This window comes from Dermacentor variabilis, chromosome 11 (assembly GCF_050947875.1).
Source record: "Dermacentor variabilis isolate Ectoservices chromosome 11, ASM5094787v1, whole genome shotgun sequence".
In the NCBI taxonomy this organism is placed as follows: domain Eukaryota; kingdom Metazoa; phylum Arthropoda; class Arachnida; order Ixodida; family Ixodidae; genus Dermacentor; species Dermacentor variabilis.
The window spans coordinates 111,040,752-111,059,579 of record NC_134578.1 but is presented as its reverse complement, the minus strand read 5'-3'; the positions used below and the strand labels follow the sequence as shown (position 1 = coordinate 111,059,579).

General features: G+C 46.0%; 1 protein-coding gene across 1 annotated transcript in view; it reads left to right on the top strand.

Moving 5' to 3' along the window:
- LOC142564041 (uncharacterized) overlaps nucleotides 1-18,247 on the top strand; it is a 49,102-nt gene extending 30,855 nt beyond the window's left edge. The window contains exon 6 of the mRNA XM_075674857.1: nucleotides 6,589-18,247. Coding sequence (XP_075530972.1) covers nucleotides 6,589-6,690 — 102 coding nt within the window. The 3' untranslated portion in view covers nucleotides 6,691-18,247. The remainder of the gene's footprint in view (nucleotides 1-6,588) is intronic.
- Nucleotides 18,248-18,828: the final 581 nt, after the last annotated feature.

The following is an 18,828-nucleotide window of genomic DNA, read 5'->3' as shown; positions in this document are numbered from 1 at the left end:
GGACAAAGAGTGTCATTAGCCACATCATCGTTTGATGTAATGAGATATGTGGCCATCACTGCATTTTTAGTGGCATCTACATCTCCCTTGTGGGTCTTCAGAGCCCATCCATAGTATGAGGTTAACTTGGAGATCAAGTCTGCTGTCAAGCGGCCCTTTTCACCAAGAGTCCAGGGCCTCTGTGTTTTGCCACGAAGTTGCGCAAAGCCGTCCCCATGCGCTTTTGCATGTGATTCACGCAGTCCTCTTTTTCAGTTGGGATATACCCACACACTTCATCATTTTGTAAAGCGGGATAACTGCGGCTGTCCCCATCACAAAGCACCATTGTATACTGCAGATTGTGCCGCTCCAATGATCGCCTGAAAAGGATGAGGGCAGCTTCCACCTCAATCTCCCCAGCTTTCTTATTAGTGTTGTGACACTTGTGGCTATTCTTCCAGGCTCCATAGGAAGGGTCACTCTCCTTAGGCCCCGACTCGCACCCAGCACAGAAATTGCTCAATACAACAAAGCCGAGCACAAATCCGCTGAACAACTCGATCACAGTGCTGATGCCGATATGGGACGTATGACCGTGGGTCATCCATGACCCATCATACGACACCGCGATGTTCCAATATGACCCACGTTCATTTTGGCGTAAAGTTTGCGAACCGACCGCGCGCATTCGCTCATCAGATTACGCGCCGCGCAATCGGCCGCTGGTGTCAACTTCGTCTTCACGTAGCTCTGCCGCGTTTTCTTGTGAAGAGCCTTACGGCTAATGCCCATCAACGAGAAAACGTCATTAAACGCGATCTGTCAGTTTCCTGTTGCCTGCATGGCACGCGCAGCCAAAAGGTTCCCAGCAAAAGGTTTCATTCGTTCAGCACTGTAAACGCGCGGCGAGCTCCACACCGATGCAATCTCTCCACAGTTTGCGCACATAAAACGCAACTTCACAGTGAGTCCGTATTCCCGCTCGTCTCTGATGATTTCTAAGGCACCATTGCAGATGTTGCAGTTCGAAAACGTTAATAAAGCGTTCACGGCACTCAAATCCACAATCGTAAACGTAGTCCCATCAGGCAGGCGAAATGCATCGTCGGTACTGGTCACCCACGAACTCGTGTTTCCTCTCCGTCGCTGGAGCGGAAAACAACTCCGATAGCTTTGCTTTGGCTTTCGCTTCCTCCTCCTCCAGCTCGGAGGGTTGCCGGTAGATCGTATCTTGCCGTACGCAAGCGCTGGTCGAAGGGTCCGCAGCAGACGGACTTGTCACAGTATCCGCAGCAGCCGATGCGGTCGTTAGGCCTGCCATTGCTGCATCGACGATTTCGGCATCGGACGCTGAGGTTGTGGCGTTCTGGGCGTTTTGCAGTGTTTTTCTGTGAGCTTCCATCGCACTTTTTTCGCACCAAACTTGCGCCGCATTCGAAATTTTCGCTCTGTTTCAGACATCGCGTTGACACTGGGGCAAGATGGCGCACCTCAATACGCAGCTCCAAGCGCGGAGCAGACGATGGCCATGCAGTTCCGCCAATCGGGAGGCAAGCTCAAGTCACGTGCACAGATTACCATTTTTTGCCGCGCATTTTTTAAGTGGCCAATGGCTGAATGGGGCCCGTTCTGGCAGGAATTTGAAGTTAAAAGTCGCGTCTTTCAAATGAGATGAAGATGCCCGCGCTAGCACACGTGGAAGAGCAGGCGCGCGTTTTGGAAAATTTGCTGTTTCAGCGCAAGTTCCGCCTGAAATTCAGCTAGTACATGTCGTATAAGGCGTCACTGCGGCTAAAATACTGATGTTATCAATATGAAATTAACAATGTAGATGCAATAAAAATAAATCGAGTTTTCTCGCTATTTTTGGTTGCCACAACTCGTGTCCCCCCTTGAGGGGGGACGCGACTTTCGCATCACGAAAAATGACCAAGAATTCAATTCTTGGCAATTTGGTGGCAATAGGTAATCGCACCCCGTCAGAATATGGTATAGAAGTGCTCAAAAAAAATTTTGTAGCAGCCAACATAACGAAAAAAATTCCGCATAAATCGCAAAAAAGCGACGTTTTTCAAGCCACGATATCTCCGCAACCGAGCGCCGCCATTTTGCCCGTGTTGGAAAGCACATTTGTCCGTCTTTAAAATTTACTGCGCCAGGCACCTCCTCCATTCAGAAGCAAGCACACAAAAAGCAAATGATTCAAGGCCATTCCAAGGCCTCCAATTGGTCACGCCCGTCCCGTGGCCAATTGGAGCTTCGCCATTGGTCTCGTTGGTGGTGCGCGTCTTCTGCTACCACGTCGCCACGCCTCTTGGTGTGTAATGTTCGTCTGCATGTGCGGTGCATAGTTCGGAAGCTTACATCTCATATCGCCCGTGACTCGCGCATCTGACAATTGCCTCGCATTGTTCGTGAGCACATACAGAGCGTAGTTTCAGCAACGGACTCCACAAGTGATAAGTGCCTCCTCGCATCTCGGCTCGCCAGTGCTTGTGGAACGTAGCTGACTTGTGTTGTGATATGCACCTGTGTACAATCGGCTCGCTGTTAGTGCGTCAGGAGCAGAGTTTTGGCAGCTGGTTTGTGTTGTGATACGCTACCCTGGACATATCAGCTCGACACATTCATCAGCGCTTGCGGGGCGTAGTTTCGGAAGTTTTCTGGTGACCATGGGTCGACGACCGCTGAAGTACAAGACTGCTCATGCGGCACTCGTAAGCAAAAGTCGCCAACGGTGAAAAAGACTGCTTCAAGGGCGCGTGGCAGTACTGTGCAGCGTAGCGCAGAAGTCACAGAGGCGCAGCCGAGGACTCCACATGCAGGCAGGATGTGTACGCGTGCCGATAATGCCATTCAGGAGCCACCGTCAAGCACTTCACACCTGGGCGGAATACCTACTTGTGTCGACGATGCTGAGGAGTCGCTCTCTGGCACTTAATTCTTACGCGGGCAAAACATCTCGTGCGAGCAGCTGTGGCACCGTTGAGCTTGTCTTGCCACATTCCACATCGTTGAATGCTTCCAGCGATCGCACCTCGGATGTGTCTGATTATCATCTCGGCATTTCGCACGATGTTGCTATGCCGTCTACAAGTACGAGGGGCACCATTCAGGCACGCCTGGAGTCGCGTTTTGTATCGACCGAAGCATCCCGGGAGGTCGCCGCGAAAGTGTAAGCAAAACAAAGTTCGATGTCGGTGACCGTGCGGAAAATGGAACTGACAAGTGAAGGCGAGGTGCCTGCCGGTACGGAACAAGCGGAGGAGTTTCTCATCTTTCAAATGACTGCCCTGAACGCGATTCTCGGCAAATCTAAGTGCCAGCAGTGCTCCCAACCAGGACTTTCAGCTCAGCTGGGAAAAAGACATGGATTAGCAGCGCGAATGATACTGACAAGCGCATTTTGCGGCGCTGTCGCGAAGGGGCGGCCATCGCCGCAAAAGGAAGGTCGCAAAATTTTTGATGCGACTATGAGAGCTGTACATACCGTTAAAAGTATTGGCAAAGGGGCAACAGCTTTGATCAATTTCTGGTCAATAATGAATGTCTCCCATAGAGGGTTGCATCACAAAACATTCCAGAAACATCTCAAGGCTGAGTTCAGACCTGCCAGTGAGATAGCTGCTGCCAATATTGTTTCTGATGCTGTGGTGGCAGTGCACAATGTTTACAGGGAGATGGACCCTACCTTTAATAACAACATAACAGTGATTTATGATGGGACATGGTTAACACATGGCTATACATCCCACATAGGTGTCGGCACTGTAATATACTTTTTCACAGGACTGATACTCGACTGTGCGCTCCTATCACACCGATGCCATGGTTGCACGCTTGGCCCCAAAGAAGGTGAAGGCTATGATGATTGGAAAGCATCACACGTCTGCCAAAAAAACACAGATGTTAACTCTGGCAGAATGGAGGTTGAAGCAGCATTGACTTTATTCAGGAGGTCCCCTAGCAAACATGGTTTTCGATATACAAACATTGTTTGTGATGGTGACAGTAGAACCTTTGTAGCACTCTGTCAGGACAGGACTTATGGATTTACCGTATTTACTTGCATAATGATCGCACCCCTGAATTTTGTCGTCAGAATTCGTTTTCTTTTTTTTTTATTTCCTGTGTAATGATCGCACCCTGAACTTGCCGCAGCGATATGTCGTGTGCCAAGTCTAGCTAATATTGATCGCGCTTACCATCTGTCGAATGCTATGCGAACGGCTCTTCAAGACAAACCAAGCAATCTGCACGCACCAAACATTCTTAAGTAGATGCCTCATTTCATTACTTTCGTCACTTTCCACACTTCCATGACTAAAAAAGAAGCTGCAACCAAACTTAAATTTGCCTTTATTATGTGTAGGCTTTATAATGATTGTGGTCAAAACAAACAACAACAACAAAAAAAGGCGCCTTTTGATTCTTCTCATTTGCACTCGTGCGCATGCAACAAATCGCGAGCGGCAACGAGAGCAGCCACGTTTACACTGATACGTTAGAAGTGTACCCTATTCATACGCCGACGCTTGTAACACAGCTAAGATATTCGCCCACCCTTAGTAGAAACATGCTGTATTAGGATAGCAGTGAAGACAAATGCCCCAGTTTCCGCAGCATGCCCGCCATGTGTTCCTATGTCACTGGCAGCTAAGCGCACCCATCTGTTTCTGTCCCCTCAAAGTGGGCAGGGCCACGTTATTGCCGCAAACTTGCCAATACAGTCGAACCCGACTATATCGAACCCGTTTACATCGAATTATTCTGTATATCGAACAATTTCTGGTCACGGTATAGTTACAATGAGTATATATAGCAAAAATTACGCTTACATCGAACAAATATTGCAGTGACTCCCGATATATCGAACCGTCAAGCGGCGGAAAAGTGCCCCCAGAAGTTGGCTTTCCCTCGCGGTAGCGGGGAAACCCGGCGGCGCGGCTCCATCCAACCGCTCTCCCTACCGTGACCGCGCTGCCTCGGGCTGTTCGGGCGAGCCGTCGACACTCCCCCTGTCGCGCATAGTGGAGTCTATTAGGCCACATCCTCCCTCTTTCTCTCTCTCATCTTTCACTTCCCACTCTCTCCCCTGACGACGCTTCGCCGTGTTCCCTCACGGGTTGTAGAATCAAGCGTCCTTCCTTTCTTTAGATCACTATCTATCGACACTCCCCAGCAAAAAAATGATCCTGGCCCGCCTACAGCGCTTGCTCAGACAGCCAATCAGAGGCTCTTGTGCTCTCTTCGTGCAAGATGGCGAAAGCGCGAGTTGTCAGGCTGGTTGTCCGGTTTATCGTGTTTGCGCCTTGTGGGACTTCTCCCGCAGTGTTGCCGTGATGAAGCAGCAGGATTCGCCTTTCGTCGTGAAGCTCGAAATCATAAATCGCGTCGAACGCGATGAGAAGTTGGATGGCCCCGCAACGTGCAAGATTCCGAGGAGCACTCTCGGCACGGTTAGGGCTAAAGTGACCCGACTCGCAACCCGGTGCCCGTGGCGCCCGACGCGTACGCACGGCCGTGTACGAGGGGTTCTTCATACGTGCCGGTTTCCGCGTGCTCGGTGATGACTGTAAATTCTGATGAATGCGACAAAGCCGTTGCCGGTGTTGCCGAAGTTTGGAGCGAGCTGTCAAAATTTCCGGAACATTCGAATCAACGGCGGACGACTTTGTCAGGGCAGATAGATGATGGTGTCGCGACCACGGGAGAGCCCGGAAACGAAGACTACATCGCCGACATCGTACCGAGCACAAATGAAAGTAGGCACGTTGAGGAAAGCAACTACGGTCCTTTGCCCACATCCTCCGAACTGATTGGTAATTAGTCCGGTGCTTCTGCGCGAATGCGGAAGGTTGCGGCCTCAGCTGCTCCGACTCTTTAGACAACGTGGGGAAGTACGTGCGTCGCAGGCAGCGAAATTGCCCGAGCAGAAGAAAATGCAGGACTAATTTAAGCGAAACTAAGCTAGTTTCTTCAATAAAGTGATTTTATAAATGGTATGTGCTTTTATGACATCCAATTATTTAGCAGGCTTATATCGAATTATGCTCTATGTCGAACTGATGGGCATTTTTTTGCGAGTTCGATATAGCCGGGTTTGACTGTATGACAATGTTATTCATTACTGATATGGAAGAAACTGTTTCAACGCACGTAATGTACTCGCGAGAAGAAAAAAAATCGCATTCGGCGCGTTCGGCTTGCTCCACCGGCCGCCATTTTCGTTATGGTGTCCCACACCCGCATCTCGCAGTAAACGCGGGACGAAAAAAAAATTTTGTTCTTTTCGCGGGAAATTTAACTCTCATAATAATCGCACCCCTGAATTTACCTGACAAAGAAGTGCGATCATTATGCGAGTAAATATGGTAAACTATCTGCAACACTACATCCACTGCATTGTGAAGCTGTATGGGTTCTGAAACATAAAATAGGAGTTTCGATTTAGTTTGTGAGGGACCTCATCTCTTTTTCTTGTTCTAACATGCTGCCTGACAAGATGTGCCTTTGTCGAACTCTTGATTGTTGATTGCCACGGTGCGTGAGGTGATCATAAATTTCCCGTTGCAGTAATATTAACGAGTGGCACTGTGCGTGCAGGAGTTGAGCGAGGTGACAGCCGAGAATCGGGAACTGCGCGAGATGAACAGCGCCCTCTTGGACGGAGTGCCGCTGGCCATGCAGCCGCCCGCCAAGGAGTAAGGCCTGCGCTCACAGACAATGGCAGCCGCTCCCGGGAAGCTCTTCGTTCTGCAACAGAGCCCCGACAAGCATCCACACGTGCGTGCGTGTGCCGGCCGCGCCTGTTTGTGCGCTCTCGGCGGCGGTCGCTTTGAGGCAGCTTTTCTTGCGTTTCTGCGCTGTGGACAATCCGGAGCCGGCGACTGGCTGCCCAGGTGGGCCCTCTGCGCAGACGGCACCCGAAGACAGTTTACCGCAATTGTATGCATTCGGTGAGACGGGCAGTCGCAGATGCTGTCGCGACGTCCGCCCGGCTCTGATTGTACATGCATGACACTTGCATCTGGGGCTAGGGCTATGCGACGATTCTGCCCCAGTTTGCTTCGAGGCCGGTTGCTTTTGCTTGTTTGTCGGCACTCTGAGCTGTGTTTCGTCTGCCTAGTGACAATTTGTGGGGATGACCAGAGAGTTTCCTACAAAAGTCCTGGGGGCACTAGTGTTTACGTGGGCTGCAGTGGCGGCAGTTCAGCCAGAATGCAAATGATGTGTTTGCCTAAATGTCATCGTTCTGGCTTCAAAACGGCTTTGTAACCTTGCAAATTGGCCATTTTCAAAAGAATACTGTGCTGCAATGCAACAACTGTAAGTGCAAGTGCAAAAATTGCAATTATGCATGTGCACAGAAACTCGTTGCATGGTGCATCTAGAAAACTTGGATTTTTTTGAAATTTAGAAAACTAAAAGTCTAATGAATACCGTATTTACTCGCATAATGATCGCACTCGCGTAATGATCGCACCGCTGAATTTTGTCATCAAAATTCATTTTTATTTCCCGTGTAATGATTGCACCCCGAACTTACCGGAGCGATATGTCGTGTGCCAAGTCTAGCTAATATTGATCGCACTTACCATCTGTCGAATGCTACGTGAACGACTCTTCAAGACAAACCAAGCGGTCTGCACGCACCAAACATTCTTAAGCAGATGCCCCATTTCACTGCTTTCATCACTTTCCGCACTTCCATGACAAAAAAAAAAACTACCACCACACTTGCCTTTATTATGTGTAGGCTTTATAATGGTTGTGGTCAACAACAACAAAAAAGGCACCTTTCGATGCTTCTCATCTGTACTTGTGGGCACGCAACAAATCGCGAGCAGCAACGATAGTAGCCACTTACACTGATACGTTAAAAGTGTGCCCTATTCATACGCCGACGCTTGTAACACAGCTAAGGACTTCACCCACCCTTAGCGGAAACGTGCCGTATTAGGATAATAGTGAAGATAGATGCCGCAGTTTCCGCAGCATGCCGGCCATGTGTTTCAGTGTCACTGGCAGCTAAGCGCGCCCATCTGTTTCTGTCCCCTCAAAGTGGACATGGCTACGTTATTGCTGCAAAATTGCCGATATTAACGATGTTATTCATTACTGATACGGAAGAAACTGTTCCAATGCACGTAATGTACTCACGAGAAGAAAAAAATACTCACGAGAAGAAAAAAAAATCACGTTTGGCTGGCTTCGCTGGCCGCCAATTTTGTTTTGGTGTCCCGCAGCAAACGCGGGACGAAAAAAGTTTTTTTTTTTTCTTTTCGCGGGAAATTTAACCCGCGTAATTATCGCACACCTGATTTTGCGTCAATTTTTCTGACCAAGAAGTGCGATCATTATGCGAGTAAATACGGTAACACCACCAGGACATGTGAAGCCAGAAGCATGGTGATTACACGAAGCCATGTATAGTATGCATCATTTTCATGGCGGGTCAACGATGGAAGCACCAGAGTTCCTTCTTGTAACTTTTTTGCAGGAAACTTTATATGGACGACGATGACACTTCTGGAACGTGCTTGTTTGGACGTTCTGCCGTTGGTGACGGACTGCATCATGTCCTTCTGTCGGTCATTTTGAGGCAGCTTTCTTTGTGCACCCTAGACTTTTTGCTGGAGTATCCAGAGCTAGCCATTGTCAGCCGGTTACGTAGGAAAGTTCGCAGCAGTGTTAGTTGGTTTTTGATCGGCACGACAAACAAGCGTGGGCAGGGCAAGAGAGAAGTGCCGAGAGTGAGTGCACTTCTCTTGCTCTTGTCCAATTGCCTTGCACCGTTCACCCTGTTGCTTATGTATTGCCGCCACACACATGGCCAAATCTTCGATGATGACTCCCAGGTCCGAGTTTTGATGGGTCTAGTAGGCATAGGTGTTTGAGCCTTGCGTGAATATAGATTTTGCTGGAACGCTTTGGTGGGCTAGTTGGGTGCACATGTGCTAGCATAGTTGTATGCGCGAAAAATTAACGCGGAGCCAGATAAGGACACACTGATAGATCGAGTGCAAAATCTTGCGCACATCCTGGCAGTGTGTTAAAAAAATCGCACAACTACACAAAAAACAGACATTTATGCTGGCGGACTTATTGAACATGTGGCCATTTTCGACCAGTGCTGATATCATCCAGGTTTAGGCCAGTGACCTTCTATTTAAGCTTCATTCCACACTTAACGTTTTCAGCCTTCATCATAGGCATGAGCTACATGATAGATGATTATACATAGGCTTAACTGAAAGAAAATAATTATGATGATCTAGATTCAGTTTGGGAGACTGCGAGAAATCCCTGGAAGACATTGACTATATTTAATACATCACAGCACTTGCGTAACGTGATTGGAAGGCAGAGCTGCCAATCTCTGCCATGCTGGTATGCAATTTAAAGATAATGTTTCACGATCTTCATCTTATGCCCGAACTGAGCTCGCAAAAGGTAGAGCACACACAGGTAAACTTCAATGTAACAATGTCGTAAAGTATGGCACTCCACTTTCTTATACCAGAATTATTTTTTTTTGCATTGAGATACTGTGTGTATGTGCTGCACCCCTAAATTTTGTTGATTATGTTGAACATTTTCCGGAAGTTATCCGTGCCAGGGCCGTATCTTGCAAAGTGTGTTGCATCCAGAAACAACCACAATCAGTTCAGTCGTGTGACCACTGGCACCTGTGATGCACTTTCCATTCAATGCCCCCCATCTTCCTTAGCAGCAGGTGTGAAATTTTGTTACGTTCAAATCAAGGATAAACACACTTTGCTACATCGAGGCTAAAAATATGTGTGTCTTGAATCTTATGATGCAGATGTCTGACTGTTCTGAGGTGATGGTTGAGTAGGTTTAGTGTTGTCTGATTGCACCTGAATTTTCCCCTACATGGTGATGAGGGTAGAGCTTGGCTTGTGGTTTCGTGGATGTTTCAGTTCCTGCCACGTCTTCAAATAATATTGCCGAAACAAACATTGGAATTTCTATTTGGTATGACCATTTGTTCAAATCCCCAACGAAAGTGAGCTGCTCTTAATGGCCAAATGCAGCATATGCTACGCCCAGAATGGGCTTTTTCACGCAGTTCGAGGGGTGGTTTGGGACCCCTTTATGGCTCTTAATAACCCTGTAGCTTTCCTGAAATTGTTTCAGTAGTATCTACAATTCATTTATAACCAGTTTAGCCAAAGGAAAAATTTTTGCTGCATTGGGCCTTTAAACAGTTGTTAGCTAAAGTTGGAACCATAGCCCCAATGTTGACTAAAAAAATGTGCCGTCCACTGTTTATGATTTCTTTTGTTAATTTTCTGCAGTTTGGAGAAACGCCTATATATGCAGTAGAACTCCGTTGATGCAATCCCGTTACGTATGATTTTCTGGCGCCAACATTCACGGTGGAGAACACAAAAAATGACCCAAGGGAGTTATGCTTATTTTTCACCGGTTCATACGTTCCCAGAAAACGCAAATCTTATGGCACCAACATTCAGTACATCACCAAACTGCGATCGTGTGATATGTTTTCTGGCCGCTAGATCCCGTGTAAACAAAAAAAAATGTGCAAGGTGTGTGCGGCTGAGCACGGTAGCCGCCCGCCGTGGGCGCTTCATCCGAGTACGTACTTGCGCGCCCGGGTCGCGTGAGAACATCGGCGTGCACTGTTTCCTATTTCGGTACTGTACCAGCAAATCTCCTCCCAAGTCATCGCATGCCGCAATCGCAGCTATCACAGCCAGTCCCATTGCGATAAGCATCTATCTGTTTTACAATGCGTGGGGCATAATGCCATTGGAAGCGTACTGCACGGTTTTAGTAGGAGATAACCCAAACGCTCGGCCGTTGCCTACTGTGGGCGGCACAATGTAAGTGCCATGTTTCGCTCCAGCGGCATCCGGCATTGACCACAAACTCGTTCTCGTATTGGTTTCCCATCGTCGGCTGAAAGCACCACACAATAGGAAAACAATAAAACACGTCTCGGGCTGCCGAAGCCCCACCAGCTCCACGTGCGTCGGCAGCTTGTGCCTTGTGCCGCAACGATTCCCGCAGCGCTTCGCATTATGTAGGTATCAACTGCAGTAAAGTCTGTCAAATTTTTTACTTGCTTCGGATCATATGTTTTTCGAGATGGTACATTTTCCTCGCCTTTGCTTCCAGAACATACGAACGAGGGTCTACTGTACATGACTATACAACAAATAAACAAGAAAGACATTCAAAAGGAATCTAAATACAGAGAAATGTATGTAGTATTTCATGTATGTATATCCATGTATGTATAGGCATCTCCGCTTTTTCACCTTTTGTTTATATTATTGTAACTTTCCTCTCCACTACCTTTTTTGTTCACCTTCATCTTTCTCACCGCCACGGGACAGTTCAGGTGCCCTTAATTTACTACCTCCTTTTGTCCTTTTTATAACAAACTACTACTACTGCTACTACTTCTACAACATAGGTTGGCACTGGTCACAGCTCTGTTGGCATGATTGTGCGAATCTTGCATGGACTGGTTAAGCTCTGGAAATTCTAGGCACCCATTAGAGAAATCTTCATGCGCTCTGCTCAACTTCAAGCTCGGGAATCAGCTTAGTGCCCTTGTACATATAATTTTCACTCGAGCCACTTGAAAGTGCTTTGTGCATGAGGAATAGATGGCAGTAGAAGACAAAGCATAGTAGGCTGATATAGTACGCTGATACAGGGTTTGTAGTGTTCCTTGAAACCCTTGAATGGTGAAAATGCCTTTAAGTTTTATGGACTGCAGCTTAAAAGGTCCCTCACTGGGTTTGGCCATTTTTGACAAACAAGCGTAGCATATACATGACACACTGGCAAATTGTGCCTGCAGAGTATTGCGGCACTGTGAAAACGAGATTTGAGAGCACATTCCGCACTCCTTCATTCTCGAGGCAGTGCGAACCCAGCCAGAGTGCCAGGGTAACATGCACAAATGTCTCTTTGCAGTGCATGTTTCTTCACACACCAGGACTAATCATCCAATGCGGAAGAAGCAACGGTACAAGAAAGGAGGCAGAGCTTATGTTACAGTAAGTCTCTCGGCTAAGACTGGGAGGGAACACTACTAGAGGGAAAGAGCGTCTTCATCGACAGTGAGGCTCTGCTCAGGGTGGAATGGTAACAGGACAGCTAATTCTATCTGCTTTCTATCTTAATTTGAAAAATTCTTGTGATAGAACGCTTGTTAAACGGCGCTTTACAGCTTTCAATCTATAGCCTAAATTTGCAATAGGGCCTGGTGAGGGGCACTTTCATAATCCTTGAATTTCATTTTCAGCTGAGCTTCGTAGATTTTATAAGCGTAACTGACCACAAGGTTTGTGCAAGCGAACAGTCAAGGCTTTAATGAGCACGTTCAGCAGTCAAGGTTTAATAAGCACGGAGCTAACATTGTACTGACTGGCGATGCAGAAAAGGCTTAACAAGTGTTTTTTTGTTATTGGTATTGTTTGCTCATTAAGGCAAGTGTTTTCATTTCACGCTATCAGTTGTCATGGTGCTCCAATCCTTGAAAATGCTTTCTCAAGGCCTTGATAGTCTGAAAACCTAGGAACTTTTTCTGCAAAAGCTACTATAGAAGCCCTGTTCACAGCTTGCTATATTCTAGGTTGTCCAGCCTTGCAGTCTTTTCATATGCAAGGCATTGTCTTGCCGCTCTTGTGCAGCAGCTTCAAAGCAGCAAATATTTGTGCGCTGTGTTGCATAATTTCCAGGGCAACATCTAATGTCGGCCCACATTTGCTAAGCATGGCTAGTGGCATAACTAGTAGCATGTTTATGCTTTGATGTCGCCTAAAGTGACACTAACAAGAAAAAGTACTTTAGCTATATTAGCAACTTACGCTTCTACGACACCAAGAAAGTGACTGTTATTATAAAAAGGGTTTTGGCCAACGAGAAAAAGGTGCAAGTACGAAAGGTGGGTGGCGATGCCACCTAGGCGTTTATGCACCAGCTCGTCATGATGTGATGGATATTGGTGGCATTTGCTCGGGCCTAGGCGATTTTTTTTATTGGAAAAGATGGAATATATTCTGCCCTAAAATACCAGAGGGCAAATGAAGCGAGTGTTGAAAAGTTTTACAATTCCACAGCAGCCCAAATATGCATCTATATCGGCAAAAAATTTTTAAATATGGAACTCTAACCTTTGTTTTACCTTCTAATCTGTATTAGCACAAAATTAATGGAAGTGGACTTCTCAGAAAAAATTTATCAGCATAAACTGATTGTTTCTCTTGATAGTGTCGCTTTAAGACTGGAGCGTTAAGGAATGTCTTCAAGTAGTAGCCTGATGCTTTTTAGCAGTTGAGTGACAGCAGAAGTAACACAGTAATACCTCAAGGGAGTACCCACGCTGTCAACATGGGTGCGTCAGAGAGTGTTCTAGAGTGAAGAAATGTAGCACCTATGCTAATGGCCAAGAAAGCAGTTTTGAAACAACATCCTCTCAACATGATGAGATATTGATAGCAGATTCGTTTCAAGGAATCACAAAGGTAGTTCCGAAGCGAACATCAAACGGCATTTCATGAGCAGCTAGATACAGCCGACTTGGGCAAGCATAATGATGTTTAAATGGGGAGCGTGCTATGCGTAGTACCGCAACACCTTTGCTGCCCGAAACAGTGAGACTCGGGTGCACAAGAGGCTAGTCATCGGTGTTCATTAAAGCTCGTTCCTGCAAGCACGGGCATGCCAAGAAAAAGTGCATCGTGCTAAGGAAGAGAAGCTGTGCTCCTTGGTGTGCCTTTGTTTGATCGCTTTACAGAATACGCGAACCGCATCTGAAGAAATGCGAGAACGTAAAGCGCAGGTGTCTTACTTGTGTTGCCGGAGAAGGCAAAAGTCGCCCCACTTTTTCTCAAGGACATCACAAATCGGAACCACTCATTCAGCCTGAACGGTGCTCCAACCTCGGCTCCATTGTTGCAACTCGTACTGAATGCGATATGACACATTGGTGCAGACTGATATACAAAAAGCCGGCACTTTTAAGGAGGTTTTTTGCCATAGTGGTGCAAGTGAAATTTACAGTCGCAGATTTATGCCCTACAGCCGGGAGGAAAACCTGGCATATGCCAACCGAAGGAATGGTGTGCCCGTTTTACAGATTTGGGTAATTTATTAGTATTCGTAAGATGGCAGCACTGCCCTCCAAACTCCAGGGCACAGAGGGTGCCACACTATTGCAAACAGTGTGGATAGAGTGAACAGGCTTTATCAGGCATGAACCTTCAGAAAGCTGTGAAAGTGAACTGGTTCACTGCAAAATCAGTTTATTAAATTACAATATGTTAATTATTCTCAGTTATCTGGTACCATATTCTCACAGTGGCTGCGCCAGTCCTGTCTTACATTTGTCATTTTCTCGCTTACATATTCTCCTTCCTCGGTAAAGGTGACAATGTGGCCAGCTTGAAGCACTATCGTTACTTTAGCGTAACATGATATTTGCCTCTAGTATTCCTTGCTTAAGTCTGTTTTTAGTGGTTGAACCTCATGATTTGGTTTGTCATAGTCAGGTCTGGAAGTAATATTTCAGACAATGTTTTGAGAGCAGAGAGTTAAACACCTGTGGGGTTAGATAACCGGTGGACCATTAGGGTTACAGAATGGGTGCCAAGAGAAGGGAAGCGCAGTCGAGGACGGCTGAAGGCACTAGTTGGAATCGGTTGGCGCAGGACAGGGGTAATAGGAGATCACAGGGAGAAGCCTTCGTCTTGCAGTGGACATAAAATTGTTAATGATGGTGATGATGAGAACCTTGCTTCCTTGCTTCGGCTTTGCCACTGCTGCTGCTGTCACTAACTTGCATACCACTTTAGGAGAGGGTTCAGAGAAGCGTGGCACAGAGGAAAGATGATGTGAGAAACTCGTTTGGATCTTTGCTCCGTGTTGCATGTGCACAATGCCCTCCCGACTGCTCTATTTACCCGTGACCCCCCGCAATAGCATTGCAGAAACTGCAGCGCTTGCCGTTCTACTAATGTGCCAAGTCCATAGGGGTAGAACCGATGCAGTCGCGAAACAAGTGAATAGCGGCGTTTACATTCTGTTTTACAGTCTCTCAGTATGAATCCACTGCTATGTTCAGTTTTGGAGACTGAAACCTGTTTTGGCTCTTTTAATTGGTCAAGCAACTTCACTGCCCATTTACAAGCAGTGGCTGTTTGGGCATCCAGGTGCTACTCTAAATGCCCATTATTCTTGCGCAATCTTGCCGGCTTTCCAGCATGTTTATCTACTGTGCCCCTCAAAGATTTGACAAGTCTTATCCCATAGCAGTGGTTTGATTTCAAGGCATGTGACTGCCTTCTAGCACTGCTATTCTTGCTTATATTGAGTTGTCTGGATTGCTTGTTCCAATGATGTTGTGGTGATGTTATCTCAGACGCACTGGCTATGGCCCTGGGCAGTGTTACATTACTGGGGGTGAACCCATACTTGTATTTATTATTTTTCACGTGTAGAAAAACAGTGTGCAAAGAACAAAGATGCACTCTTAGCAGCACTTGCACAAATAGTTCCTTCATTCTTTCTAAGTGAAGTTACTGGAAGGCGGATGTGCAAACACAGACACGCAGGAAGGAATGAACATGCGAAACAAGTAGCATCAATTAGAAACTAACTCAGTCTAACTGTTTGTTGACCGGTTTAGTGGCTAACACTTCATTACATTGTTGTGATCGCAAGCGTGCTCCGAAGTTTGCGCACAGTATAGTTTTATTTAGGCACGAGGACGAAGTTATGATCATGGCTTCGCATATCGTTAATAGCGGTAGTTTGTGCATAAGTCAGCCCTCAGTTATCTTGCTCGAACAAGAAATGTCATGCGTAAATAGTTAGTCTTAGCAACTGACCACACATGTCCATGATTGACAGGTTGACACTGCTTCAACGTGAGTATGTGCAGATACCGTATTTATGTGATTATAAGGCCAGGGCACATTTGGGGTACCTAAGAAAAAGAACCTAGGTATGCACACTGATATAAGGCAATATAGAGTAGCTGACAGATTACTGAGGTAAAAGCCTTAAGTGGCTCATTATGGCACCAAATGTGGGGGTCGAACCCTCGACCTTCGGTGGGAAAAAGCAATAGGAAGTAACAACACATTACAATGAAAATGTCGAGTAATGTAATGAATGTCTTGTGTGCGGGCAGGCTTTCACCTTCATCCTCTTTAGGGTATACTAATGTGACTGTCACCTTTTCAGGCTTGACGGAGATCACCTGAAATACCAAATAATTGTTAGCCCCTGGAATAATTCTTGCCAATCATATACAAATTTTACCTTGAGACGCAACTTCATGGTAACCTCATTTTTGCCTTATGGTGTGGCTTTACGGCTGTGCACGACGTGCTTCCATAAAGGCATCATCAGGCGAAATTCATGTTGCCGTGATGTTACACCTCGAGGCAGAATTTATATATAACCCACACCCATGCTTTGCTGCTAAATTTTTCTAATTCTTGGTGCAGGCTACATGTACAAAAGTATGGTGCTGCCTCACCTAGCAAGGCTTATTGCTAAAATTTTAGCTACTGGCACCATATTGACATAGTAACTGAATCTATCAGCCTTGCACATGAGGTGGGGCATGACTTTAAGGCTAAGGACTCTGGAGGAAAAGAATACCTCACCTTATATTGGAGTAAATGTGCTAACTTTTGTGTCTTCCTTCTTTTTCCTCCACTGTGCAACTCTACAACAGTTGATAGTCTGTGTTCGTGTTGCCCGTGTTGTTCCTTCTTTTGTGCGTGTTTGCACATCTGAATTTTCAGTACGATGAAAGATGTAAATAAATATTATTTATTTTTCGCTTATGGATTGTTGGAAGGCTGATGCACATAACTTGGTTTATGCAAAAACGGCATACTTTGATGATGAGTTGTTTATTCATCTTGTGTCTAGTTGAACTGTTTCTGCGAATAATGCATCTCCACCAGCTACCCGAAATGTCAGCTGTCATTGAAACATGTGCTTTCACAAAGGTGAGGTGGCACGCTTTGTAAAGAATGTGAAAAAATTGTGAGATGCAATGTTTCCTCCTGTAACATGCTGGCTTGCAATGCTTTTCATGACCGTCTTTAACATGCCAAGATAGGAGAAAAAAGACATGTGCTGCATCATGTGTACTCATCTTCCATCAGCTGTGTTTGACATTGCATGATCGTGACTCGGGCAGCACCACCAAGCAGTGGCAGCATTACTTGTAATGTTTTTTTTAATGTCAGCATTTATTCATGTGGCTGCTATTGTCAAGTTTTCCTGGTCAATTTGGAACAGCTTTCTGTTTTATGGATCGAAACACATGCTTCTTATGTTGATTTAGGGTGTGCATGCAGGTTATAGTGGCATATGACAATTGGTCTGTGTGGCATTGAGAAGACCATTACATTATGTATAGGACCAGCCGTTTGATCAGGCTTCCTGAGCAGTGGAGCAAAGAAAGGCGTACGAATTGACAAGTGTAATTCACCTTTGGTCATTGGACACACTTGCAAATTTGTGTTGGTACTTTTTTGAAGTATGTCGCTCTACCTTAGCACAGTAAAAGATCGAATCGAAATTGGCCTGTAAAAGGTGGCTGAGATAGCATGACCTGACTGTGCATATGTTTATGAAGTTTAAAACTAGGTACAAGGTTAAGGTTGTGGTCACCTTTTATTCCTATTTTTGTTCTTGCATTTTAGTTTTGAAGACCTTTCTATAGCACTCACAGTGGTCTTTTGTTTTGTGTGTGTGTGTGTCGGTTGCCTGTATGGCATTGATTTGCCAATTTCTCGGACTACACTGAGTATGCACTGTTCCTGGTGCATCACTGCTGTTTCTTTTTTTCTGCACGTTTAAACTTGATAAGATGGGACTTTCATAACATGTGATTCTGTGGGAGGCTAGTTCCTTCTATTTTGCAACAGTCTGAACGTGTTTCCATCAGCTGGAATACTGATGCTAAGTACCTCGCTCTCTTAGAAGCGCTATATCAAAGTACGCACTCCACCTTTTCTCTGCTGTGCCTCATATATCGAGGTGCGTGCACATTTCGGTTGTGCTGAAGAACTCTGTACAGTGACTGCTTGCAAAACACTGGGAGTGCAAATGTGGCGAGTCACTATTTTTTGGCAGCTTAATTATGAAAGTCATTGCTGCCAAAGTGCGCACATGTGTCTGTGTGCTGTGTTCTGCTTGGATTCTTGAGGAATAAAGCCATAGCATGCCAGTATGTGGTGTGTTTTCTCTTTGGGCACTAGCGACTCCCAAAAAGTCAGTCTCGCCCTAAAGACGAAGCATTTGATAGCCATAGCCAAGTACGGCACAACTACACGAAGTAAGGTTCATAGTCCTATTGGACATACTGGTAAATAGCAAGATGTGTAAATGTGTGGGCAACTACTTCGCCGTCCACCTGAAAGCAAAAGCAAAAATAAACATTGGCTTTTAAACCGGGTATGCATTTTTGCAGGTACAGGTTCTCCCCAATGAAACATAAATGCAAAGGTTATTAAATGAAACCCAAAGCGTAAAATTTGGTAATAAAAGCCAATGTGAAAAATAATAATTGGGCAATGGTAACGCATCGGTGTCCCATGGTGTCTCGGCGAGCTCGGAAGCCCTCGCACCGGGCTTTTAATGAGAATGAAATGATGAGTCGGAGACGAGTTGGCAGGGGCATGCCATAAAGAAAGGTGAAAGAAATCCCCCTTCCCGGCGCAAACTAATGTAAACACACAAAAAAAAAGGAAAGAAGAGAAAGAAAAATGAACTAAAAGTACAGGGGGTGAAGTACATAGGTAAATGACCCAT